Genomic DNA, 27,892 nt, shown 5'->3' with positions numbered 1-27,892 from the left:
GGATTTTGGGAATGAGGAATTGTTTCCTGGCAGGGTGGGCGGCCCTGGCACAGCTGGGGCTGCCCCTGGATCCCTGGCAGTGCCCAAGGCCAGGCTGGACACTGGGGCTGGAGCACCTGGCACAGTGGGAGGTGTCCCTGCCATGGCAGGGGTGGCACTGGGTGGGATTTAGGGCCCCTTCCTATTTTATTATAACTCTTTATTATGAGTTTAACTCTGAAGGTTCAGTGCCGCCAGGCTGGGCAGAGCAGCCCCTTGCATTTCCATTTTATTATAATTCTGTATTGCAATTTTAACCTGTTGAGCGTCCCCAGGAGCTGCTGCAGTCTCTGCATCCCAGCAGAGAGGGATCTCTGTATTTTCACCCTGGTTTGAATTATGCAGTGAGTGACTGCAGTTTAGCTGCTTTTAAGGAGAGGCTCGAGCATTTTGTCAGTGGCTGCTGAGCAGGGGGAAAAGCACTCTCATGTTCTGCATTTTGACCTCCTGCATCTCAGCTTTTGCTGCTCTGCATTATTAAAATGGAACAGGCCATCTGTGGAGCAGCTGCTGCTGAAAGGCTGGGGAGCTGGAACTTGGGAAACTGGCGGGAAGGAACATCCAGTGGGTTGGGAGGGACCCCAAATCCCACCCAGTGCCACCCTGCCATGGCAGGGGCACCTCCCACTGTCCCAAGTTGATATGAACCTGGCCTTGGGCACTGCCAGGGGTCCAGGGCAGCCCCAGCTGCTCTGTTATTTGCTCAACAGCTTTCAGCTCATCTTCAGCTGTGAGGAAAAGGATTTTTTCACAGTTAAAGGTCCTGGCAAAACAAATTGCCCATTTCCAGCAAGAGGGCAGCAGGAAAGGAAGAATTCCTGGCAGGACTCTGCTCCAGGAGGTGTTGCTAGAGCTGCCTGGGAATGGAAATGGAGAGACAAACCCAGGGCTTGTGCTGCTGGTGTTGTGCACACGGGAGCACGCAGGGAGTGAGAGGTGCCTGAGGGTGTGGGATGCAGAATAAGGAGCAATAATAGCCTGGTGTGTGAGCCTTCCCCTGCCAGGGCTGCCCCACCCAGCACTGGCTGAGATCTCACCTCAGCTGGGTCCTTTTGTACAGTGGGAATGAGGGCACAGCCAAAATCTGTCTGTCTAATTTACCTATCCATCTATCATCTATCTATTTATCTGTCATCTATCTGCCTACCTACCTACGTATCTCTCTGTATCTCTCTCTAATCTGTCTATCCATTTATCTAATCTATCATCTACCTACCTACCTACCTACCTACCTATGTACCTACCTATCTATGTCTGTCTGTCTGTCTATCTATCTATCTAATTTCCCCATCAGAACAGCCCAAAATCCCAGGTCTGCCCTGAGTGGAACTCCCTCTGTACCTGATTTATGCCATGGATATAAAAGTCAGATGTGGCACCACCTGAAATACCCCTTTGCACAGTTACAATCTGCAATTACTGCAAAAGAAAACAGCTGCAAAGCACTTTCATGGCGTGATGGAAGTTAATGAAATCATTTTTTTATGGCCTTTTTACCAAGCTAGAAGGTTAAAATAATATCTGTAGACTGTCTTAACACCACCTCACAGTGTGTGGCTGGGCAGCAGCAGAAAATCTGTAGAGAGACTTGCTGTCCTAAAATTGATGCTGTCATTCCCCACCTAATGCTTTTATCCCAGATGTAATGCCAGTAAATGACACTGCTTTGGGTTAAATGCTAGGGAAATTGGAAAAGTGTTTGAGTAGCTGCTTTCAGCTCATTTGGCATCAATAATTATAGCAGGTGATGATTTACTGTGTGGGTAAATAACTGGCTGTCAGTAGTGTGGACATCCTTGGGACTAAATAGAGGAGTAAAAATATCACAAACTGTTCCCATCCCTGCTGCAGTGAAATTGGGTCAATGTGTTGGATTTGCTCTCACCTGGGCTGCCAATGAGAGCACTCAAGGCACATGGCAAATGCACCGGGTCAATAATTTTGTGGTTTAATTAGGCTTAATGATTTTCCTTATTAAATAAGCCCTGGGGCCCTGACGCCCCTTGTGACACGTGGAGGGGATGGTTTGTGGTGTGTGCTGATGCAGTGGCTGAGCAGGGTTTATTTCCTGGCTCTGCTGAGCATCCCTACTGGTGCTGTCCCTGTCCCTCACCTGGACTCAGGGTTTGGGATCCTGTCCCTGTCCCTCACCTGGACCTGCCCAGCTCATCCCAGGCTTTGGGATCCTGTCCCTGTCCCTCTTCTGGATGTCCCCAGCTCATCCCAGGCTTTGGGATCCTGTCCCTGTCCCTCTCCTGGATGTCCCCAGCTCCTCTCAGGGTTTGGGATCCTGTCCTTTCCCCCACTCCCCCCTCCAGCTCCCCCTTTTCCCCTTTGTCTCATCACAATGTGATCCATGTATGTATTTATCCCGTGGGGGAAAATAAATGAACCCTTTAGGTAGTATCATCTTTCTACGTGTAAAAATAATGATTTAATCAAATCACAGTGATTTGAAGTAATAAGAGATTCATTGTAATTTGGAAAATCTCATAAAGGAACTATTTATATCTCTTAGAGGTATTTGCTGAAAAAGTGATTTGCTAAAGTATGAAATATGGGGAGCGCTGGGGAATCGCTAAATCTTGTCACAGCAGTGCAGTGCCTGGTCACGAGCAGGGCTGGGGAGTGATGATTCCTGCTCTTGCATTTCAGCATTCAGTGGGTTTTGTTGGGTCACGGAACCCCAGAGCCCCTGAGCCCAGCAGTGTCAGCTCTGTGTGGGTGAGCCCAGCACTCTCAGCTCAGCTCTGTGGGTGAGCTCTCTGTGTGTTTTCAGGTCAGAAAGGTGAAGCACAGCCCCAGGTGTGTGGTTAGAACGTTTGCCTCGTTCACCTGAGCGTTTTTGGGTCAGGTTTGTTCCAAACAAGGCTCTGAAATGAGAGAAGCATTTGAGATTCCCACTGGCACAGGTGGACCTGCAGGACAGCCCTGTGGGACGTGTGGGGACAGTCCTGGCTGCTAAAATCACCCCTGGCAGTGTCCCAGGGCAGGGCTGGAGCAGCCTGGGCAGGGGAAGGTGTCCCTGCCATGGCAGGGTGGCCTGGCTGGCATTTAGGGTGGGATTTAGGCTCCTTCCAGCCCAAAGCAGCCCAGATGCCTGTTCCCAGGCTGGGAAGGAGGGCAGGGTCTGGGGATTCTCCAGGACCTTGGCTCCAGGAGCAGCATTCCCAGGAATGGAGTGCACTGCAGGAGAGGGGCTGCCCAGGGCTGAGCCTGGAGTGCCCAGGGCTTTGTCCAGGGCTGACCACAGGAGTGCCCAGGGCTTTGTCCAGGGCTTTGTCCAGCCCTGAACCCTCCCACTGTCACCCCCCCCCCACTGCTTGTCCCAGTCAATAGGAGAGAATGGTAAAAAATGTTCCCTTTTTAATAGGGATCCATATTCCCGCCTGTGAATGCAGAGGGATCATTAAAGCAATCAATGGGAATGTTATTATTTGTTATTAAATCTGTAATGGTTCAGAGTAATTCATATGGAATTCTATTACAGTTTTATCAGGACACATTGATTTTGCATTATTAAGTTATAGAGCACTTTCCCCAGAGGTCAGTGAGTTTGGCACATGGGGAGAGTTTATTGCTGCTCTTTCCCTGCCATATGGACATTGTACATCTCAGGACTGGATATCCCCTTTGAAATGCTCTTTTAATCAGGAGCAAAACCAAAATACACAGGTTTGCAGGAAGAAGTTTTGGTTGTGTGTCCATAAAACCTGGCTGCTTTCTGAATATTCTCCTCAGGGAATTTAATCCTCTAAATGGTAATCACAGAATCACAGAAAGGTTTGGGCAGAGAAACAGTGCTGGCACAGAAATGTTCCTAAATGACTCATTTGTTATCAGTTAGCTCCAGCAGGTGTCCCAGGAGTTTTAACCCATAATTCAGTCAATCTGTGGCAGGCCCAGGTGAAGTCCCTGCCTCAGGACAAGCAGAGCAGGGAGGGTTGGGGTCTCTGCCACCCCGGGGTCTCTTTTCCTGCACTTTGGTCCATTTAACTGTGGGAAGGTTTCATCCCAAGCCGCAGTCCCCCCTGAATGGCTGGGCAGTGGTGTGGAGCTCACAGAGTGCCCCCAGGGACTCACAGAGCTGCAGCCCAGCCCTGAGGGTTCTCCCAGCCCAATTTGTGGTTTCCTTGCCTTTCCCATGGGCTGCTTCAGGCTGGGGCTGTGCTCTGACACCCTCCTGCTGCCCCTCCTGGAGGAGGGACCTGCCTTGGGTTTAACAAACGGCATGGTTTGGTGAGGCTGCAGGTGCAATGTGAGTGAGCTTCCAGCCTGTTTCAGGAGGGGCTCAGGGCTGCTGTTCCTGGCTGCTCTTTGGGGTGTCTGGGCTGTGCCTTGGAGCTGAGTCAGCGGCACGCAGAGCAGAGCAGGGAGAGCAGGCACTGACCCCGTTCCCATCTCCTCTCCAGTTTGCAAACAGCTGCCTCTGTGCTATTTTTACCCTGCTGGAAGGGCTGCCGTGCTCGTTTCCCGTGCCAGATGGGTTTCCTGAGCCTCTGCTCCACCCTGTGCTGTGCCAGCCCCTGTGGCTCTCCCCAGCAGGGAAACCCTTGGCTGCCGGGCCAGGGAGGTTCCCCCGCATGTGGGAGGTGCATCTGCAGCCCTTCCTCGCTGCAGAGCCCTGGATGGGGCTGGGACAGGGGTGGCTGGGGCTGTGAGAGCTCATTGCTCCCATCCTTGCACCCTCTGCAGTGCCAGAGCGGCCACAGTGCCCAAACATCCTGTGAGATGCCTTCCCCAGTGGGACTGCACCTGTAGGATGGCAGATCATTCACCCCAGAGCTCCTCTGGGCACAGCCAGCATTCTCAATCCTCCCCACCCCTGCTCTGCCTCATCCAGGCGTCAGATTTGGGTATTTGAGCTCCTCCACAACTCCCTTAGTAAAGGAGACGCTCCTGTTGTGCTGGGCTGCAGGCTGGGAGGTGCCCTGGGGAGCAGGCACAGCTCTGCAGCCACAGCCAGGTGAGCCCAGCACAGGTGAGATGTGAGCTGTGCCCTGGTGGGGCTGGCACAGAGCTCCAGAGGGACAGCTGGCCCTGGGAGGGCACAGCAGGGAACCAGCAGGGTTGAGGTGCCAGGAGCAGGGTCAGTGCCAGCCTGCAGCTCCCAGGGCACAGCAGCCAGGCCCCAGCCCTGCCCTCTCCCCCTGCAGGCTTTGACACCTACTTCACCTCTCGCACCCTGGAGAACAACAGGAGGAACGTGTGGTTTGCAGAGTACTGGGAGGAGAACTTCAACTGCAAGCTGACCATCACTGGCTCCAAGAAGGAGGAGTCGGACAGGAAATGCACAGGTAAGGAATGAACCCATCCCCTCCTCCTGCCCTGGGAACGGGGCACCAGCGGGGCTTTGGTTTGAGTGAGGGGCGGCTGGAAGGGTTGGTTGGTTTGTTTGTTTTAGGTAGAGAATGGAACAATTTAGGAAGGAATTCTGCACTGTGAGGGTGGGCAGGCCCTGGCACAGGTGCCCAGAGCAGCTGTGGCTGCCCCTGGATCCCTGGCAGTGCCCAAGGCCAGGCTGGACACTGGGGCTGGAGCACCTGGGATAATGGGAGGTGTCCCTGCCATGGCAGGGCTGGCACTGGGTGGGATTTGAGGTCCCTTCCCACCCAACCCATTCTGGGATTCCGTGATTAGAACACCCTGGAGAAGCAGAATGTGCCTCTGTGACACAGAAACCACAGCTGGTGGCACCTGATGCCCCCCCAGCCTCCCCCCAACCCCTTCAGATCTGCCAGCAGCAGCTGGAATGTGCCATGGTGCATGATTGCCTTCAGTTGTGATCAGGGGAAATCAGTTCAGGGGAGGATGTGCTTTACTTTGACCGAAAACTGATGAAAACTCCCACCCAGAGCAGTGTGGAGGGAGTTTGGGTTGGAGCATTATCCGATGCTTTGTGGTGAGCAGAAATTTAAAAGAAATTTCAAAGCTCATCTGCGTTCCCCAGGAAATGCCCTGGGATTGCTGGGTGCTGCCGGGATAAATGAAGGCTGTTGTCTGTGATGAGATCAGGTGCTCAGGCTGGGCTGGGGGTTCTGTCCCTGCAGAGCTGTCCTTGGTCCTGCAGGGCTTTGCCAGGTGACAGTGCAGGGCTGTCACTGCACAGAGCTCCCCTTGTCACCCTCTGCTGCTCCGAACGGCAATGTTGACCCTGGCGTGCTGGGCTGGCTCTGGAGCTGTTCCCAGCTGTTCTCACACAGGAGCTGGTGTGGAGGAGCCTGCAGGGGCCGTGTGTGCAGGGTGTGCTGGCAGGGAGCGCCGGGGGTACCTGCAGAGCCCTGTGTGTCTGTGCAGGCTGGGCTGGGGCTGTCCCTGTCCCCAGGAGGGCTCTGTGATGCTGCTGGGGTGCATGAACACTGAGATGTTTCTGCCAGCTGCCCAATTGCACCTTGTGCACATAAGAGCTGCCTGCTCGGTACCGTGAGCGCTGCACAATCTTTAAATTAAATCTCTTGTTAATGATGACTATCACCAGGCTCTCAGCAGCGCCATTGTGCCAGACCCTTTGAAGATGTGTTTAATTCTTCAGGAGCTGAAGCAGGCTCTGAACTCATCTCGCGCGAGCGCCGATGGAGTGGGATTTTGATGTCTGCCTGTGTGAATTATATGCCATAAAACTCGTCCTAGAGATACTATTTATTTCTCCTAACACGTCCCCTCTGTTGTGTGGTGATAACAATGAGAGCAGGGGGATCAGCTGAAGGAGAGGCGCTGGGAACAGGCACGTCTGGAGATGAAGGAGGGAGACCAGCAGCTCTCAAACCTGCATCTCGCTGCTGCTGTCTGAAAGAGATGGAACAAGTGGGATTCTTCTCTCTGTTCTCAGCACTCTGGGTTGGAGCTGTTTCCCTGCCTTTGTTGCAGCTGTTCTGCTGTGAGGATGTGCCTGAAGCCGGCCCCTGCTCCGTCTCTCAGGAATCAGGATGAGGAGCACTCCAGCCTCAAGTGGGAAGGGGGGGTTAAACTGCTTCTCATCACCTTCAAATACATCCTTTGGAGGCAAAAAATGCTCATGTCAACACACTGCCTTTGTGTTTCATCTTCTCCTGGCATCCCAAGGTACTCACTGCAAACCCGTGGGACAGAAGTGTTCTGAAATCACGCTGTGCTCGAGTGTCCCAGCTGCTCCCCTGGCACACAACCATGCTGCTGTGGGGCTCCTGCACATCCCCGGGTTAAAAACCAACAGAAAAGAACCTTCTTCTCAAAGGGGAGCAGGAATGGTGCAGCTCTCAAAGAGGAGCAGGAATGCGGCAGCTCTCAGAGATTATCAGAAATGGTGCAGTTCTCAAAGAGGAACAGAAACGGTGCCATTCTCATTGATCAGAAATGGTGCAGTTCTCAAAGAGGAGCAGGAATGGTGCAGTTCTCAGAGACAAACAGAAATAATGCAGTTCTCAGAGAGGAGCAGAAATAATGCAGTTCTCAATGATCAGACCTGGTGCTGATTGGAGTTTGTTTTTACTTCCCACGGTTTTGCTCGGGCAGCACAGAGGGGCTCGTGGTTTCCTGCTGCCCCATGTCGTAGGCTGGTTCTCCAGCCCTCCCTCCATGGGACGCCAGGATGCCCTGACAGGGGCTGGGGGGTCTCTCCTGCCCCTTCCCCAGAGGCACCCACAGCACTGCTCCTGCTGCTTCCATCTGGAGCAACTCGGTGCCTTCTGGGAGCTTCCTTCTCCTGCAGAGTAATTAATCGTTGAATGTACTCCCATCACACAGGAGCTGCTCCTGGAGCCTGGGGTAAAACCTTCTGCCTGACTTCTTCAGCTCAGCCTCCGAGAGGGAAATATTCCCCACAATAATGTTGAATTAAAATTGTGCCCGTCACCTTTGGTTTATTCCTGCCTGAAAATGGACTTTGGGGCTGACTTAATGCTCACTGCAACAGCAGAAGGGTGACACAAACTGGAGGGAACACTCTTCAGCCAGGCCTATTGATCTGGATATTTGCTGGTTTTTTTGAAGTCTGAACAATATTTGGTCCATAACATTTCATAATTATAACATTTGCTCTGCAGGTTCTTTGCTGCTTCAGATTTGGGTTCAATATCTAATTGCAGTGGAATGTCTTTAGGAGGCACCTCAGGCTGTGTTTTGGTGAAGGACAGCACACTCCCAGCTGTAAATTCAGACATGTTTGGGGTGAGCAGTTACATTTGGCTCCGCATCTGGAGTTACTGTGCACAGCTGATGTTTAATACCCAGCTGAGTGGCTGTTCCAGCACAGGGAAGCATCCTTGTTCTTGGAAATTCTACTGAGATTTAAAAACCTTTACTGTTTTCATGTTTGGATGCCGTTACATTGCTCTGGTTTTTTCCAGGTGTGTTTTGCTTGGGTTCCTCTCCCACATCTCTCCACTGCTGCAGGTTTTCCCCCTGCTGTGTGTGTGCCCAGCCGTGCTTCTGGAACTTGCTGTGGCTTATCAGTGCTGGTTGTGTGCAGCATTTCAATGCCAGATCCCCTCCCCTGGCATCCCTTCCTGCTGCATTGCTCATTTGGTTACAGAGCTGAAACCACTTAAAAGCATTTTCCTTGTCAGGGCTTGAAACCCTGATAAGTTCTGTAATCAATGAGAGGAGTGAATAATGAAAAGGATCCTGCCTGGAACTTCACCAGCTGGAAACTCACTTGTTCTGCTCCCTTGTTTGCAGGGTTGCGGGGTTTCTAGAGGAGCTGAGATGTAAAACTCAGTGTCTCAACCATCATGGAATCCTGGAATGGTTTGGGTTGGAAGGGACCTTAAATCCCACCCAGTGCCATGGCAGGGACACCTCCCATGCCCCAGGTGCTCCAAGCCCTGTCCAGCCTGGCCGAGGGCACTGCCAGGGATCCAGGGGACAGTTTCAGGGGAAAGGTGACAGTGACAGGAGCATCCCGAGGTGCCGTTAATTGCCCGTTAATTACCCGCTAATTGCCGGCGCGTTCCTCAGTTCTCCGCAGCCCCGTCGGTAGCTTCTCTGAAGGGACTCTTCCATTCCTTGATCTGGCTTTGATTTCAATTAGAGCCCGGGATTTGCAGCAGAACAAGCACCAGGTTTAATACCGGCTGTGCCTTGTTTGGAGCGCTCTGGAGCCTCGGAGCCGGGCTTGGGGGAGCCCCGAGGCTGGAGCGGCTCCGGGATGTCCCTCCGGGCTCTGGAGCTCCCTCCGGGCTCGGGCAGGACTTGTTTCCTGGATTATGGAGAGTGATTCGCGAGCAGAGCCGGTGATTCTGGTAGCAGTGACTGAGGTTTGGTTGTGTTTTAATCAATAACGCTGCAGCCCAGCGTTTCATGGTCCCGGCTGGAGGCGCAGCCCCTTCAGGCTCTGCAGTGCTGTCCCTCTGTCCCCGAGTGTCACCGTGTGTCTCTCAGGGCAGCGCTGTCCCTCTGTCCCCGAGTGTCACCGTGTGTCTCTCAGGGCAGCGCTGTCCCTCTGTTCCCGAGTGTCGCCGTGTCCCAGGGCAGCGCTGTCCCTCTGTCCCTGAGTGTCACCGTGTGTCTCGCAGGTTAGCGCTGTCCCTCTGTCCCTGAGTGCCCCACAGGGCAGCGCTGTCCCTCTGTCCCTGAGTGTTACCGTGTCCCCGCAGGGCAGGAGCGCATCGGGAAGGACTCGCACTACGAGCAGGAGGGGAAGGTGCAGTTCGTGATCGATGCCGTGTATGCCATGGCCCACGCCCTGCACCACATGAACCGCGACCTGTGCGCCGACAGCGCCGGGCTGTGCCCCGAGATGGAGCACGCCGGGGGCAAGCGGCTGCTCAAGTACATCCGCAGCGTCAACTTCAACGGTGAGACCCGGCCCGGAACCTGCTGACACCCCTGCCACCTACTGATATCCCCTTGTCACCTGCTGATATCCCTCGGTCCCCTGTTGACACCCCGGGTGACCTACTGACCCCGCCCTGTCACCTACTGATATCCCTCGGTCGCCTACTGACCCCCTCCCCATCACCTGTTGAAACCCCCCCATTACCTGCTGACCCCCCCATCACCTACTGACCACTCCTGTCACCTACTGACACTCCCACTCACTTATTGACACCCCCTGTCACCTATTGACCACCTCCATCACCTACTGACACCCCCCTGTCCCCTACTGACATCTCTGTCACCTACTGACCCCACTGTCACCTACTGCCATCCCTGCTGCCCCCTCTCCATGGGGCTGGGGTTGGCGGGGGTTGCTCTGGCTGCAGATCCTGCTCCCCGGTGCTGCAGGGGATTTTCCTGGGTGCAGGGTGGGGCAGGGGGAGCTCTATGCTGCTGTGTGTGACAGGAACAGCATGGCCTGTTCTGCTGCTGCTCTCTGGCCATCCTCCTGCTGGGGAGTGCCTCTGCTCAGCCCCGTGCAGCTGGGACCATCCTGCTGGTCCTGCGCCAAGCTGGGACCCCCCTGCCGGCCCTGCTTTGGGTCCTTGCCGTCCTTGCAGAGGTGCTGCCATCAATGCAGCCAGGCTGTGATGGAGAGAGGCTGGATGTGAGTGAGGAGCTCAGTGTGCATTTTGTGATCATCGTTGCCTGGAGGACAAAAGGCCCATCATATGGGAGACTTTAAACCTCAAGTGCTCAGCCAGTGAAATTCTGGAAGTTGTGAAGTGCAGCTGTGTTTCTGCCAGTGCAAAGCTGAGGGTGCTGTTCGTGGGAGCCCCTCGGGTGCCCAAATTGCCATGGATGTGCCCTGAGTACAAACTCCTGGCTGGTGACACCTGTGTCACTCCTGGCCTCCTCTCCATAATTCATTCCTCACCTTGCAGTGATTAAGAGATGGAAGCCCTGCAAATTCAGTCAGGCTGTGTCTGGGTTTGAGGGCTTCCTGCAGGTGTCAGTGCCCTGTGTCTGCGTGGGGAGAAGCAGCTCCTTTGTTGGGAACTGAATTAAATTGTCACAGCTCTGCATGAGCAAGGAGCTGCAGCCTGGAGACTGACACAGGTTCTGAACTGCTCAGTGGGCTCAGCAGAACCTGGGAAACCTTAACAGGAAGAAAATAAATCCTAAATGATCAAACACCGGTTAAATAACGACATGTTTTAATGACTGGAAGATCAAGGGTTATTTCTGAAATGCCTGTTTCCTCTCTGCCATGAGGTTTTCATACATCACTTTTAATTAATTTCATTATTTCATGCAAGGAGCCTGAGCTGAGGCTGGATGGCTGCGGTGATGCGAAGCAGGACTGACAGACCCTGCAGACAGGTGGCACAGAGGGGGCTCCAGAGCCTCACCCAGAGGTTAAGGAGGGCTGGCCCTGCAGAGCAGAGCCCTGGCTGGAGCCCAATTACTGCAGCTTCAAAGGGAGCAGAGGGACACTCGTGCCTGCCCCGGGGTTAGCAGTGCTTGTCTCTCCAGCTGCTGCATGGATCCCACCTCCCCTGGGGCTGAGCTATTCCAGCACAGACTGTGGGCAGGGTCTGGTCCTGCCTGCCCTGTTCTGAGCCATGGTGAGCTGGGACTGTTCCTGTGGGCTCCCTGCAAACCCCCAGCCCACAGTGCTGTGCCTTTGGGGTCCCTTTAGGCCCCCAGCCCATGGTGCTGTGCCTTTGGGGTCCCTCTAGGCCCCCAGCCCACAGTGCTGTGCCTTTGGGGTCCCTCTAGGCCCCCAGCCCACAGTGCTGTGCCTTTGGGGTCTCTGCAGGCCCCCAGCCCACAGTGCTGTGCCTTTGGGGTCCCTTTAGGCCCCCAGCCCATGCTGCTGTGCCTTTGGGGTCCCTTTAGGCCCCCAGCCCACGGTGCTGTGCCTTTGGGGTCCCTTTAGGCCCCCAGCCCACAGTGCTGTGCCTTTGGGGTCCCTTTAGGCCCCCAGCCCACAGTGCTGTGCCTGTGGGGTCTCTGCAGGCCCCCAGCCCATGGTGCTGTGCCTTTGGGGTCCCTCTAGGCCCCCAGCCCACAGTGCTGTGCCTTTGGGGTCTCTGCAGGCCCCCAGCCCACGGTGCTGTGCCTTTGGGGTCCCTTTAGGCCTCCAGCCCATGGTGCTGTGCCTGTGGGGTCTCTGCAGGCCCCCAGCCCACGGTGCTGTGCCTTTGGGGTCCCTTTAGGCCTCCAGCCCATGGTGCTGTGCCCCCCTGCTGCCCCCACGGCCACCCCAGGTCCCTTTCAGTGCCTTTGCTGGGGTTTGGGGTGCCTGTGCTGTGTTCTTGGCTGCATCCCCGAGGGTTTGTCTCTGAACTGGCTTTGGCGTGGCTGTGACAGTGGGGTCCATCCCCCACCTGCCTCCTGAGCAGCAGCCCTGGACCAGCCCTGCACCTTCCTGTGTGTGTCTGTTGCATTTCGGGAGCTCACCTGAGCTCCTGCCGTTCCAGGTGTCCCTTTCTTGTCAGCTCTGACAAAGCTGAGCCTAACTCACCCTAAGCAGCCCTAAGAGTGGTGATCAGCCAAATCCCACTGAGCACTTTGCTGCCTTTCCTGAGGAGCCGAGGAATTACAGCCACTGCTGATTGACTCTGAGTGTTTCCACTCTGATGTATTCTGGCTGCATGAATCTGTAATGACAATTAAATATCTGCCTGGTGCTCGCAAGGAACCAGCCAGGAGAGATTTCAGTGGGAGATTTTCTGTACCAGCCTTTGAACTGAATTTGTATCTGATCTCAGAGGATTGTAGGAGAGACAGGAAACAATTTACCAGGGCTGGAATGGAGACTATGCTAATTCACTCCTTCAAATCTTTTTTTTCACTCCCCGGAATTCAATGAAGAATGGGAATCATGAAGAAAACGATAATCTTAAAGTTCAGTGCTACAACAGGAGAGATTTTTCATTGCTTTAGGGAAAAAAAGTTAGGAGGAGGAAGCTTTGAATATAGATATGCTGGAGGATTGTCATAATCTTCAATCTTGACACAATATTACTCTACCCCACCACAGCCTATTTTAATATGTCTGGAAATAAATGTCACCCTGGAAGGTGCTGCTGGAGCTGTGAGGAAATGAGGCAGCGCTTTGGTTCTCCTCCTGGGAGGGTTCCCAGCAGGGCTGTGCTGATTAAATGCAGGTGTCTGTCCTGCTGAGAGCTCACCTGGGGCTCAGGTGTCAGAGCAGATCCAGGCTTGGCCAGCACAGGAGGGGTTGGGGCTCTCTTGTCCTGCACTTACCTGTGTTTGTCACTGGAGTGACTGGTATTATTTACCATTTATTAAATGGTATTATTTACCATTTACATGGTAAATCAAGTTAATTCAGGGTCCTGCTCTGGGTCTGCCCAGGACACTCCTGTGGTAGTGCCACAGGGCCTGGAGAAGGGAGTGCACAAGGAGTGCCCTTCCTGGACAAGAGAATCCACCAGGACTGCTGTTCCCAAGGCTGCTCTGTCCTCTCCCACCCCCATGACAGGAATGGACACTGTGGAGGAGGATGCCAATGGTTCCTGTTTCTGGATGCATTCAAGACTCACCAGAGCCAGGCTGGCTTCTGACAGCAGCATCTCTCAGGAGCAGATGGGCCATTTTCTGAAGGGGGCAAGCAGCATTTAGAGGCTGCGTTCACAGGAGTGGTTTCACTGGAGAACTCCCTGAGGACAGGGAGACGGGAGGCAGGAAGAAAAGCCTCCTGCTGTTTTTGGCCTTGGGCAGAGCAGGGTGAGGCAGGGCTCACCTGGCCTTGCTGTGTTTGTTACAGACAGCAGGGTAGGGCAGGGATGGTGGCTCTGTGGGACAGGGCTGGGCGGTGGCAGTGTCCCAGCGTGTCCCCTTTGGATGGCTGTGGGATGGTGGCCTCGGCCTGGGACATGTTTCCAGTGTGAAGGCTCAAAGACTGGGTAAAGCTTTGTTGCTGGGTGGTTGGATTTTGTCTGGTTTCCTTCCCCAGGCAGTGCTGGCACTCCAGTGATGTTCAACAAGAACGGGGACGCCCCAGGGCGCTACGACATCTTCCAGTTCCACAGCAGCAACACCAGCACGCCCGGCTACCGCCTGGTGGGGCAGTGGACAGACGACCTGCAGCTCAATGTGAGTGCCCCTCTCCTTGGCTATGGGCACCCAAACCAGCAGGGACCTTGGCTATGGGCACCCAAACCAGCAGGGACCTTGGCTGTGGGCTCTATAACCAGCAGGGACCTTGGCCATGGGCTCTATAACAAGCAGGGACCTTTGCTGTGGGCTCTATAACCAGCAGGGACCTTGGCCATGGGCTCTATAACCAGCAGGGACCTTGGCCATGGGCTCTATAACCAGCAGGGACCTTGGCCATGGGCTCTATAACCAGCAGGGACCTTGGCCATGGGCTCTATAACCAGCAGGGACCTTGGCTATGTCCTCACAGCCCCACACTGGGGGTTCTGCACAGTCTCCCTCTCCCCTGTCCTGCAGCTTCTCCCTGTACCCAGAGAGCCAGAGCTCCTCAGACTGACACAGACACGAGGTGCTCATGTAAATTTTATTGCTGCTGCGTGGCTGCAGTCCCCAGGTGCCAGCTTGGGAAATGGAGCTGTGGTTTGTTGTAGTTTGAAACCACTGAGCTTTCACTTGCGGATGCTTTTTGGTTTTCCTTGTCTTTGGAAGGCTGGAACGAAATGTGTTTGCAGTGAGTCACTTTTCCAGTGGTGTTTTTAACCCTGTGGATGAGGTGGGCATCCCTTTGTGGGATGATGCCTGAAGGAAAGCTGGCACGTGGGAGCAGGTGCTGAAACGCACTTTGATGTTTCCCAGAAAATCCCCAGGGCTGGTGGGTGGGAGAGCTGGGGACCGTGTCAGCCTCATCCCCCGAGCCTGGCCTGTGCCCTGGCTGGGTGCAGGGTCCCTGCTTGGCTTTGGGCACTTTGCCTGGGCTCCTGGGGCAGGGTTCCAGCTTTACTTTGTGCCTGCCCTGTGCCCCGGCTGGCTGCAGGATCCCTGTGGAGCGTTACCAACAAGGAGGATCAAGGCATTGCTGGGTATTTGTGGAACAAGGGTTTCCCCCCTCAGCCAGCCCTCCCAGCCCAGGGACATGGGGAATGCTTGGTGTGCTGGGGCCCCTTCTGTGCCCCTGCTGCCACATCTCCTCTGCAAGGGGGACAGGACAGGCTGTGGGACATGGCACAGCCCTGACACCCTCCAGAGGTGGCCAGGACACGCTGGGGTGACACAGGGGGTGACCCCAGGGTGACCCAAGGGATTCTCCCAGCCTGGGTCTCTCTCTGGACCCGGTGTCACATTTGGGGCTGGCCCTGTGACCTGTGGGGACGCCTGGGCTGCCCACAGGGTCACAGCCACCCCCTGGTATGGAACCAAAGCCCCCACACTTCCTATTTTTAATGTTTCCATGGTTTTTGTTAAACCAAGTAATTAATGTGGGTCACTGAGGGCCCACTCTTGGAGGCTGACCACACACAATATTTCACTCTCCTTGAATTTTGGCCCATTTTTATTTTCTGTGTTTGATTTGCTCTTTCAGTGCTTTTCAACTTTTGATGTTCTATATAAGGAAACCTATATTAACTTGCAATTTACAGTTCTTTAGCAAAAAATATTAATATTTTATTAAGCAAGTCCTTCTTTATGTAAACTGCACATCCTGATCCATTCAAATTTAAAGCTAAATTAATGGAGCTTGATTTGTATTCCTGTTGTTGTGTTAAATGTTTCCATAAAAAGATTTCTTTCCTCACCCTTGTAGCCTCATGGCCACAGGGTCATATCAGTAGCTGAGATTCTCTCACTGACTTCCCTTCTAATCACTCAAGTGTCCCGGTTTCTCACACAAATATATATCTAAGACGGTCCCTTTTGTATTATTGGATTATTTCTTACAATAATAAGGACAATTGTGGCGTCTAGAGAAGCCAAGGATTCCTGGAAATAACCAAAATAAATTCTATTTAATACATCCCAGGGAAAGCTACCAGAGGATGCGATTTGTCCTCAGTAATTATTGTGGCAATAACTCTTCAGGGGATGTTTCCCAGTCCTTATTTTCAAATACAACACCAGAGGGGAGAGCCAGGGGTGTTTGGTGCAGGTTGGAGGGGGCAGCTCTGTGTGGTGCTTTGTGTCCCTGGGGCTTTGTCCCTCCTGGGTGTCTGCATCCCCTGGGCATGGGGAAGGCTCTGCACACTCCACAGGTAAGGACCCTGCACATCCAGGGGCAGGAACTGCAGGACAGCAGCTCGGTGAGTAAAGATTTTCTTCTTTCTCATCATCCTCATTCCAGGAAGGACCAGAAATGTTTCACTGTGGGATTGCTCTGCAGGCTCTTGTGGGTGCCTTCAACAAGGTCATCTTCCCGTTCATGGTACTTTATTCTCTGTAATAATCTGGAGAGTGGAACCAGATTTTTCCATGTTAGATTGCAGAGTAACAACACTCTCTTGTGCTTGTGTTGGCAGACAGACTGAGGAGAGCTTTAGCAACTTCTTGGGACTCCCCAAATCTGCTCTGTTTTCTTGTTGTTGATGAACCTGGCTGTATTAATTACCTGGGGCTGTCTGTATCTCAGGCCAGATAACAGAACATTTGATGACTTTCACTGCAGCAAACCTGGGACACAGCAATTGATGTGAGGGCAGAGCAATCACCCCTTTTCCTCTGCCTGCTTGGCAGCAGCCAGCCCAGCAGAGCTGTGCCCAGCGCCCAGGGCGCGGTTCAGTGGCAGCTTTGGCTGTGTTTCAGTGTCCATGCAAGGATAAAATGAGCAGATGTCTGATTTCACTGGCCTTGGCCAGGGCTCCACGCACAGCCGTGGCAGTGCTCTGCTCTCCCTGCAGCAGGGCTGTGATGCTGAGGTGCCCCCACCCGTCTCCCACCATTGGGGGCCAGGTGAGGGCTGTGCCAAGCTCTGCCAGCCCCTGTCACTGCTGCAGGCAGGTTTGGGGTGCAGTGTTCGTGGCTGACACCCTCCTGCCCTGGATTCAGGCTCAGAGCTTGGCCAGCTCCATCCCTGCTGCAGCACAGCTCCTGTGGGAGGCAGAGACACACCTGGTGCCCTTGGGCTGGAGAAATGTGCCTGATGCACTGAGGCTGGAGAGATGCACCTGGTGCACTTGGCTGGAAAGAGATCCCCTGGCCACAGGAGAGCTGTTTGAAATGCAGAGGTGCTGCTGGAGGAGAGGAGCCAGTGTGCCCTGGGGAGGATGAGGAGTTAGGTTTGGGCTGGTTTGCTTTTCCAGTGGCTCATTTCAGTTTGTTGTCAGGCTGGGTTTTCCTTTGTGTCTGAGGCTTGTGTGGTTCCAGCAGCAGGAAATGGGAGCTTGGCTGAGGGCAGCATGGCCAGGGGACAGGTCTTTGGGGCTGCTGGACAAGGGGCACTGGAGGAGTGTGAGGAGCTGCCTGAGCAGCTCCCATCCATTGCTGGCTCCAAAAATGCAGCTTCTCCTGCTTGGAGGTGCCTGACACAAACACAAACACATCTCTCCTGGAGGAACTGGTGTGCCTGAAGGAGGAGGAAATGGATGGCTCCTAGAGGAAGCACAGGTTCTCCTGGGAAATTTGGGGATATTGCTTCTCTTCCTGCAGGTACAGTTAACTCAGCAGCTCCCAGGTTTATTATGTTTTCCCATCCCATTCCCTGAGCAAGGATCCCAGAACTGCCAAAATCAATAGGTGAAGGGAACATTCCCTGTGAAATTGTTGAACCTGCTCTTTCCAGGTGTTGGCCTTGTGCTGGGGCTGCAGAGACCTGGCTGGGCTGCTGCCCATGGACATGAACTGCTCCTGGGGCCAGGGGGTGCAGGGATCTCCCCATCCCTGGGCTGCTGGGACCCTGCCCCGCGGGCTGGAGGCGCTGGAGATAGATGGGATTGATGATGATCAGTGTGGTTCCATGGACACAGCTGTTCATGGGCCTGCTCTCCTCCTCAACCCCTAAGGATGTGGTGTGGACCCCTGGATAATTCCCTGCCCCTGGATAACTCCCTGTTCCCTGTGCAGGCAGCTGGGAGCTGCTCTTTGCCATGAGGAGCAGAGTGTGATATAAAGCCCTGCTTGGGATCAGGAACATTTTTGTTCCTGTCAGGGACACTGACACAGTATGGAAATTCCACCCTCCAATCCTTTTTTCCCCACAAACAGAAGCACATTACAGAGTAATTCTGTAATCCTCTGTGCAATTTATGTGAAACCTGCTCACTTCAACACCTCCTGAATCTGTTTGGGCTCAGGCTAATCAATTTACATGCCATAAACATCTCTGTTAGGGAGTTTGGAAATAAATGTTATGAATAGTGAGCTGGTGAAGAGAGTAATTAACTGTCTAACCTGCTGGCAAGAGACCTGGCTGTACCTGCCTTTTTCTGATGAAATATTCGAGTTGGAATTGCATCCAAGCACCTCTCCAGTGCTGTTTGTTGCTCAGGAATATTCTGCCAACAGATGGTATTTGTCTAAAATAACACCTTCAAATTGATTTCTGTTCCTTGTTTTCTTGGGTTTTTGCTGGGTTTTGGGTTTTTCCTTTGGAGCAGAATGTGTTCAGGGTAGATGGAGTTTCTGGCTTTGGCAGTGTTGGGGACACTCTGTGTGTCCTGCTGCCTGCTCCTGTCCCTGCAGGTGTCACCTCGGTCAGTGGTGGCACAGGTGGCAGTGCCACTCCCTGTGGGTGTGTGCAGTGCAGTGGTGGCACAGGTGGCAGTGCCACTCCCTGTGGGTGTGTGCAGTGCAGTGGTGGCACAGGTGGCAGTGCCACTCCCTGTGGGTGTGTGCAGTGCAGTGGTGGGGATCATTTCCCAGCACTGATGCTGCTGGTGCCCAGTCCTGCAGAGGGACGTGCAGCTGTGTCACAGCCCTGGCCAGGCTGGGCCTGTCTGAGCCCAGGCTCTGTGACCCAGGGAGGAGCTGAGGGTGCCCCCATCCCTGGAACTGCCCCAGTGCCCCCGTGCCCAGCTGGCAGCAGCCCTGCCATGTGCTGCAGGAGTGGATCTTGTTTGTTTGGTTCCCTCGTTAAATTCTGCAATCTCTCATTGCTCATGTCAGCCCTGAGCAGCACAAACACCTTTAATGATCTCAACTTGCAGCATGAAGTGGAAGGGGACTTTTCAAAGGCCATGTGCTGGTTGCTGCTGCTCCAGGGGGAGTGAGGCTGAAACAACCAGATCCTGTACAACTGGGACTGAGCTGGAATGGGGAGTGTGGCTGAAACCCCCAGTCCTGCACAGCAATGTGAGAGTGATTTCTGTCTGAGAGGGGTGTCAGCAGTGTGGGGTTGGTGTCTGCAGAGGCCAGTGTGGGGTTTGTGTCTGCAGGGCACTCCAGGCACCCGTGCTGTTCCCTGTTCGGGGTCTCCTTTCCCACCTCCCCTTGTTGGTCACTCTGGGAGGAGGTGGCAGCTGAACATCCCCGTCCCTGTGAGTGCTGAGAGCCTGGCACTGCCTGCCAGCCCTGGGGCACTCAGCAGGGCTGCAGGGACTGCAGCTGCCCCAGGTTCCAGTGGCACATCAGGGGCTGGCACCTGCCAGCGGTGCCAAGAGCCTGGTGACAATTACAGCAGCCAAGCCTTGCTGCTTTGTCTCCATTTGTGTTGATCAAATCTGCAAGCAAACTCCTTTAATAAACTGCATGAGCAGCTCTGGGAGCTCTTGGCTTCGAGCTGCTTCTGTAGATCCCCAACATGACCCAGCTGTGTTTGCAAAATGAAATTCTGGTCCCACACGGATGCCAGTGCCGAGGGTGGTGGAGCAGAAATTATGACAGATGTGTCAGATTGTGCCTGTTTGCTTCAGGGAGCAGAGAGAAATTCCACAAAGCTGATTGAGAGCTCTGCTCACATCAGCCCGTGTGAGCAGCCCTCAGAGCTGCAGTGTTTGAGCAGGGCACAGAGTTCCTGACAGGCCACATGTGTGGAGTGGGTCAGAAATAATCTATTAAATGTCCTTGAGCACTGATTTCTGCAGCAGGGCTGTAATATCAGAGTTGTGATGTGGAATTCAGAGTGTCCCCAGCTAGTTGTTCACAGGATGGACAATAATGGCTGGACATTGGGGCTGGGAGCACCTGGGACAGTGGGAGGTGTCCCTGCCATGCCAGGGTGGCACTGGGTGGGATTTGATGTCCAAGCCAGTTTGGGATTCTGGGATAATTCAGATTTTCCCTCATTCTAAGCCACTTTAGGATAAAAAGTTGTCTTGGATTAGCTCTGCTTTCAGAAGATAGTTTTGCCCTAACCTATCCATTTAAAGAGACAAGAGCTGTGTGTTATAAATACACATTTGGAAGCATATGCTCTTTTTTCAATTAAGAAAATATTATGCAGGGGCTGCAGGATGAATACTGAAGATGCATGGTCCACCCCCTTCCATTAGTGAGAAGACAACACAAAGCTGTAGGCAGATATAAAAGCATTAAAATAATTAATTTTCCATTTTATTGTGCGTTAACAGAAATGCATAATAATAAGCATTTTTGCAAAAACTGTGGATTAAGCATTTTTCCCTCCATCAGTGGTGTGCTGGCAATGTCCTTGCTTTAATGTAGAACAAATGGCCCTTGGATCTCATTAAAGATGGTGCTCTGAGAGTTCTCAGTGCTGCTGGGGCAGAGCAGCAGGGCTGCTGGAAAAAGGTGACAAAAGACAAAGGAGGAGTAGAAATGAAAGGGAAATAAAGAGGGTTGAGAATTGATTCTCGTGGGAACTCCAAAGAGGAGGTGGGAGAGAGCTCTGCCCCTCCTGGGGTGACAGAGCAGTGCTGGGGTGGCTCTGGGAGGAGCAGGGAGCACCCAGGGACTGGGCTGGAACTGTGCTGGGGACCCCATGGAGGGGCTGGGATGATGGGATGGGATAATGGGGTCCATGGGATGGGATGGCATGGCATGACATGGGATTGAGGGGAAGGGATTATAGGATATTGGGATGGAATTTTGGGATGGGATGGGATGATAGGATGGCATGGCATGGAATAATGGGATGGGAAGGAATGGGATAATGGGATGAGATGGAGCATTGTGAGTTCCCACTGCAGCTGGAGCAGCATTCTCTCTGGCTTATCACCACTGTTATCTCTTCAGGGGTTTCAGTTGATATTTTGCAGAAGACTCTGCCAAGGATGTGTTATTGACATATTCTTAGCTTAAAACCATTATCACGGTAAATCCCTGGATTTAGAAGCTAATTACAAGACATTAATAGCTGAGCCTGAAGAGCTAAGTCATGCAAATATTGCTGTCTGCAAAGTGGAATATACACAAATGTCTGAAGTGCTGAGTTAGGAGCTGCAGTCTGGAGGTGGCAATAAATCTGAGCCCAGTCCTCGCTGCTGGCTGCTGTGTGTCCCTGAAATTAATGGCACCATCATTATGAAAGTGGGATCAGGGAACGTGGCTATTTTCTTCCCTGAGTAGGTTAATTACCACTAATGTAATTATTTTTGTACTGATTTTTATTTTAATCAAACATTGCATGAAACAATTAAGTTCAGAACAAATGGCTTATTGTGGAAATGTTTGTGGTGGAGGGAAGCAAAGCAGCAATGTTTGAATTATCCCCAGATATTGAGTTACTTTATTCATTAACATGAACAATTACATTAGGCCTTATGAGACAGACTAAGCATTTCTTGTTAATGTTTGTTCTATAGTGAACATAATGAGAATGTATATTGGGAGTGGATGCAGTGGAGGCATTCAGGAGCTGGGGATGGGTGGGAGCAGGGAGAGCATCCTTCCTTCCCAGGGATGCAGGGATCCAATCCCTCTCTTCAGGAGCAGACCTCTAGAATATCTCTCATTATTGAGGGATTATTTTTACAGCATTCACAGAAAGACTCTTGGTACTCCAGTGTGAGCAGAGTGTGACAACTTCAGGGTTTGTGTTTTCACAAATATGAAATGAAGATGATACAGGATCTATTTTGATTTAAATTAGGAAAGTGCAAGTTAATTCTTCAATTTAAGACTTGCCCATCCAAGTCTTCCTGTCTGTATGAATAATTAAGGCAGCTGATCCAAGAAACTCATCTGAGAACTTTGACTGCTTGTAGGGAAAATCATGGAGCTTGTCAGCACTTAAGTGACCTAAGGAAAAATAGCTGAAATGTTGTTTTTGATGACACTTATTCACATCTATGCGGGGGGGTCAGGTTATATGTTTGGAAAGGACACACACAGAGCAGCTGCTGGAGCCACTGAGGTGCTGCTGGGCTGGTACCTGGTGCTGGGAATGCCAGGGCCTTCCAGGCTTCCAGTCTGGGGCTCCAGTGCTAAACCTTCCTTGTTCTTGGCGGCTGGGGAGTGGCTTTAGTCAGGCACATTTGAAATGATTTGTGAGTCCAGTTTTCCACAGTCCTTGGGAGCCTTTGTTGCCTGCCTTGGGGTTCAAGACTCTGCAGACTGCCGAGTAAGTGAGACTTTCCCTGTATTTAATGTAATCATTTATCATTTGCATTCCCAGAAGCACATGCGGTATTTCAAAAGCTGAATGTGACTTTGAAATTAAATATTATCTAATTGTTGCTTTTTTCAGTGATGACCATTTTCTTTGTCCTTCATATTTCTCTCCTGGCTTGTGTGGCAGAGCCTCCCCCATTCTCACTGATCCCATGCCCTATAGAAACACATTCCCACCTCATTTCACACCTTCTCCTGGTCAGTAGCAGTTCTAGGAGGGGAGGTCTCTGCTCTGTCTCGGTAAGAAGCCCCAAGGTTTGTGAGAAGCAGCCTTGCAAGTCTAAGTCCTGCCTTCCCTTGAGGTTTGCAGTGTTGTTATAATGCTCATGTGGTTTATCCGTGCTTGGATGTCATTCCCTCAGACTTAGCGAGCAATAGAAATGGGGAATGGAGGCAGTGAGCACAGTTAGGGCTCACACAGAGGCCCCAGGGTGTGGCTTTGGGACTGTGCCCGTGGGAACTTTATCCACTCAGGGTTTGTGTGTTGGGGCTCCCCTGAGTTCCCTCCCTTCATTCCCAGCTCAGTCTGTGGCTGCCAGCCCTAACCCTGACCCTGTGTGTGTCCCTGTCCCACAGATGGAGGAGATGCAGTGGGGCGGCAGGGTGTGGGCCGTGCCCCCCTCGGTGTGCAGCCAGGCCTAAACCAGCCCTAAGCCAGGCCTAACCCTGACCTGTTTGTCCCTTCCCACAGATCGAGGAGATGCAGTGGGGTGTGTTCTGTGTGTATGCAGCCAGCCCTAAGCCAGGCCTAACCCTGAGCCTGTTTGTCCCTTCCCCAGATTGAGGAGATGCAGTGGGGTGTGTTCTGTGTGTATGCAGCCAGCCCTAAGCCAGGCCTAACCCTGAGCCTGTTTGTCCCTTCCCCAGATTGAGGAGATGCAGTGGGGTGTGTTCTGTGTGTATGCAGCCAGGCCTAACCCTGAGCCTGTTTGTCCCATCCCACAGATCGAGGAGATGCAGTGGGGCGGGGATGTGTGTTCTGTGCCCCCCTCGGTGTGCAGCCAGGCCTAAGCCAGGCCTAACCCCAAGCCTGTTTGTCCCTTCCCCAGATTGAGGAGATGCAGTGGGGCGGGGGCGTGCGCGCCGTGCCCCCCTCGGTGTGCAGCCAGCCATGCCGGCCGGGCGAGAGGAAGAAGATGGTGAAGGGCATGCCGTGCTGCTGGCACTGCGAGCTGTGTGACGGGTACCAGTACCAGGCCGACGAGGTCACCTGCCTGCTGTGCTCCTACAACGAGCGGCCCAACGAGAACCGCACCGGCTGCCGCTCCATCCCCATCATCAAGCTGGAGTGGCACTCGCCCTGGGCCGTCATCCCCGTCTTCCTGGCCATGCTGGGCATCGTGGCCACCATCTTCGTGGTGGCCACCTTCATCCGCTACAACGACACGCCGATCGTGCGCGCCTCGGGCCGCGAGCTCAGCTACGTGCTGCTGACGGGCATCTTCCTGTGCTACATCATCACCTTCCTGATGATCGCCAAGCCCGACGTGGCCGTCTGCTCCTTCCGCAGGATCTTCCTGGGGCTGGGCATGTGCATCAGCTACGCGGCGCTGCTCACCAAGACCAACCGCATCTACCGCATCTTCGAGCAGGGCAAGAAGTCGGTGACGGCGCCGCGGCTCATCAGCCCCACCTCGCAGCTGGCCATCGCCTCCAGCCTCATCTCCGTCCAGCTCCTGGGCGTCTTCATCTGGTTCGCGGTGGACCCGCCCAACATCATCGTGGATTACGATGAGCAGAAAACTATGAACCCCGAGCAGGCGCGAGGAGTGCTCAAGTGTGACATTACGGATCTACAAATCATTTGTTCCTTGGGCTATAGCATTCTGCTCATGGTGACGTGCACTGTGTATGCCATCAAGACTCGGGGGGTCCCGGAGAATTTTAATGAAGCCAAACCCATTGGATTCACTATGTACACTACCTGTATAGTATGGCTTGCCTTCATTCCAATATTTTTTGGCACTGCCCAGTCAGCAGAAAAGGTAGGTGAGAGTGCCCAGGATCCGCTGTGCTTGCAGCCACGTGCTGGTGCTCAGATTTCCGTGGATTTCCAGCCGCTCTCCAGCCGCTCGTTCCTGACTCAGGGCAATCTGTGGCACTGTTTTCCTTCCCCGTTTAGCTCGTGGGCCATTCATTTAAAGAACTGGCAAATGATCAATAGCAATCACGTTAGCCATTAGTTTTATTGTTGCACCTTTTTCAATTGTTTCTTTACAGGAGGATAAGTGGGAATTAGCTGTCATATTACCCACAAAGAGGCATCTCCTAACTAAATCACTTTGAATACAAGATGTAAGCAGGAGAACTGTCAAAAAAATACCCAGGTGGGCTCCTGTGCCTCTGGAGCTGAGGGCAGTGTGGAGTGTGATGAGTGCTCTGCTCACAAACAGCTCCAGGACACATTTACACTACGGTGTAAAGGGCCTGTCCTGAGCTCCAGGGGCTGGGCCCAGCGGCTCCAGCTGATGCTCCATGATGCAGATTCACCTTTACTTCTCCCTGGAGAAAAGCTGTCATTTCAGAGGGATTTGGCAAACACCACCACGTCCAGTATTTAGAGAGCAGTGGTGATACTGGGCTGTCCCGAACTGCTGTCAGTCTGTTTTACCCCTCCACCCCAGCCCAGCCTGTGTCCCCATGTCCCTGTGTTCCTGTCCCCGTGTCCCTGTCCCCACGTCCCCACAGGGCTGTGCAGCTCCTGAGCTCTGTGACCAGGCTCGGTGCCCAGCCCCTGCTCCTGGGGCTGTCCCCTCCTGCCCTGCCCTGCCCAGGGCTGTGCTGCAGGAGCTTTGATGCTTTTCCTCCTATTCTGGCACTCCTTTTGGGTGGGGGTGCAGGGATTGTGCTTTTTGGTGCTTGCCACTGATTTCCTGTCAGATATTCCCTCTGGAAAATATTGTGCCTTAGCTGAGGAACGCACGTCTGCTGAAATGGAAATTGCACCTGCTGGAAAGTCTCATGCAGCACGATCCCTTCAGCTGAGCAACGGGGTTATATATAACACTGGGGTTCCAGGGGATGGGTTTATTTTATTCTATCTATAAATACAAGCAAAATGTTGTTGGGTGGAAGGCATATTGTAAACACCTGCCTTGTTCAGGGCAGAGAATAACACCTCCAACAACAAAAAACCAAACCCTGAGCAAAGTGCTGCAGGTGATTCATAAAAGGTGAATAATTCAAGCAGGAGCTGCTGCAGCAGGTGGAGGAAGGCCAGAAATCTGAGATTCTCCAGGATGAAGATGAGCCATGAGGAGCAGGAGAGGTGGAACGTGGTAAAAGCAGATATCAGACATTTTTACAGCTTGAGTTCACTCACCCTGTTTCTCTGTCCACATCAGAAATGGAGAGAAGGTGTGGCTGGCTGTGATTTATGCCTCAGCTCTGATTTATGGGCTGTGTTATCCTGTACTGTGTGTCCTGCTCTCCCTTCCTGGGCACTGTGCAGCTCTGGGCTGTGTTATCCTGGATGGATTGTGTATCCTGAAAATGCTGTGCCAGCTCTGGGGCAGGGTTTGTGCTGTCCCTGCTCGGACAGGTGCTTCCTTTAGAGTGTATTTGATGGAAAGCCACTGTGGCTTTCAGCTGAAGGAGGGGAAGTTTAGACTGGATATCTGGAAGGAATTCTACCCTGTGAGGGTGGGGAGGCCCAGGGTGCCCAGGGAAGCTGAATATTCCCCCAAAATCTCATTTTCTCAGATGGAGACAGAGATGTCATTGTTATGTTTTCATGTTTCAGAGAGGTTCTGCTGCCTCAGAGCTCTGATTGCTTTTATTTAGTAATTGTGCTGAGATTAAACAAATGCATTGCTGGATGTTTGCAAGCCAGGGAGAGCTGTCAGAGTGCTCCTGAAATACATCCTGCCAGTGGGGCTCTTCTCCTGAATGATCTTCAGGGCTTTTATAAAGTTCAAAAAGTTCTAGCTGTGCCTCTGAGTGAGGGGTGACTGCTGTTCAGCCACTGTGGTTGCCCTGCCTGGGAGTTTTGCTCTTCCCGCAGTGATGAGAAATGGGGAAAAGGTGAAATACGGAAAAGAGCTATCACCTTCCATCAGCTTGTTTCTGCATAACTTTCAGTTGTAAACTGTTGGGGTTTTCTGGGGGGGTTTGTAGGTTTTGTAATGAAATTTGAGGTGCCTAATCCCATCAGCTCTTCCACCTTCCTTCTTGTTTCTCTATTTTTTTCAGTGCCCCTTTTATTCAAATCAATAAGCAGGGCAAGTCAGGCATATTTGGCAGCAACACTTTTACTTATTGTGTTGAGTGTTCCATAAATACTATAATTTGAAGGCACATGCAAAATGGCTCCTTGTTCAGATTAAATAATGTCACATTAGCACAGGAGCACTTCAGTCTCCGTTCTATTTTTTGGTGGAACTAAGTTACCCTTCAATTCTGTGTAACACAAATACCAATTAGCCAGGTAGGACACACGTTTATTTTCTCCCTTGGGAAGGCTTGGGCTGACAGTTGCTATAGCAACTCTGCATGTGTGGATTTGGGAGTTAGGAGGAATTTAATGCAAGATTTGTTGGCGTTTCACACTGTGGGATGGTGGAGGAACCCAGGCTCTGAGGCTCCCAGGGAATGTGCCTGGCTCTGCCATGATTTGGAGCTCTCACAGGGACAGCTCTTGTGGATTGCAGCTTTTGTTTCAATCTTTTAAATTATTTTTGTTTAAAGGAGGATTCTGACACCAGGAATTTCTCATTGATGCACTTTCACTTCATTATCTGCATGTTCAGATGCTGAAGTTCCTAATTCCATCCAGCCTGGGCTGTGTCCCTGAGAGCAGCCTGGAATTTGGGGATCTGGCACTGCAGCTGTCCTGAGTGAAGCCTGAACTGAGGAGCAGCTTCAGCTCAGGCAGTTCTGACCTCCACGAGCTCTGGAGAGCCTCAAAGCACAGGGTACTCCAGAAAATCCACTTCTTTGGAGTACTGGAGTTCCACCTTTAATTGAGGAGAAATTAGGTGTTCTGTGAAATACTCAGTGGAATTTTTGGAAGGCTGATGACCTTCACTATAAAGGTGATCCTGGCCTAGGTTTTTATCAAGTTATACAACAACACTGCTGAAAAGTGTATTAAAACCCTTGTGGAAACCTCTGAGTGTCTGTGGGGTTTCAGTTCTAATTTCTGCAGAACTGAACAAAAACTTCAAGCACAGCTCCTGGGTAAAGTTCTCAGTGAGATTTCCTTTGTTACCTCCTGCACTCATTGGCCTGGTTCTGGAGTTGGCACTGGGGTTTGGGAAGGTTCTGGAGCTGGCACTGGGGTTTGGGAAGGTCCTGGGGTTAGCCCTGGAGTTGGGGAAGGTTCTGGAGCTGGCACTGGGGTTTGGGAAGGTTCTGGAGCTGGCCCTGGGGTTTGGGAAGGTTCTGGGGTTGGCACTGGAGTTTGGGAAGGTTCTGGGGTTGGCACTGGGGTTTGGGAATAGATCTGGGGTTGGCACTGGAGTTTGGGAAGGTTCTGGAGTTGGCCCTGGAGTTTGGGGAAGGTTCTGGAGCTGGCACTGGGGTTTGGGAAGGTTCTGGAGCTGGCACTGGAGTTTGGGAAGGTTCTGGGGTTGGCACTGGGGTTTGGGAA

The 27,892-nt window shown here is 52.7% G+C and overlaps 1 protein-coding gene across 2 annotated transcripts in view; it reads left to right on the top strand.

Annotated features, from left to right (window-relative positions):
• GRM7 (glutamate metabotropic receptor 7) overlaps window positions 1-27,892 on the top strand; it is a 164,509-nt gene that overhangs the window by 100,437 nt on the left and 36,180 nt on the right. For both annotated transcript variants that reach the window (XM_059480059.1, XM_059480060.1), the window contains exons 5-8: window positions 5,196-5,336; window positions 9,612-9,812; window positions 13,823-13,962; window positions 23,352-24,287. In XM_059480059.1, coding sequence (XP_059336042.1) covers window positions 5,196-5,336; window positions 9,612-9,812; window positions 13,823-13,962; window positions 23,352-24,287 — 1,418 coding nt within the window. The remainder of the gene's footprint in view (window positions 1-5,195; window positions 5,337-9,611; window positions 9,813-13,822; window positions 13,963-23,351; window positions 24,288-27,892) is intronic.

This window comes from Ammospiza nelsoni, chromosome 11, assembly GCF_027579445.1.
Source record: "Ammospiza nelsoni isolate bAmmNel1 chromosome 11, bAmmNel1.pri, whole genome shotgun sequence".
Taxonomy (NCBI): domain Eukaryota; kingdom Metazoa; phylum Chordata; class Aves; order Passeriformes; family Passerellidae; genus Ammospiza; species Ammospiza nelsoni.
Note: the sequence above shows the minus strand (reverse complement) of the source record. Positions and strands in the feature narration are given on the sequence as shown.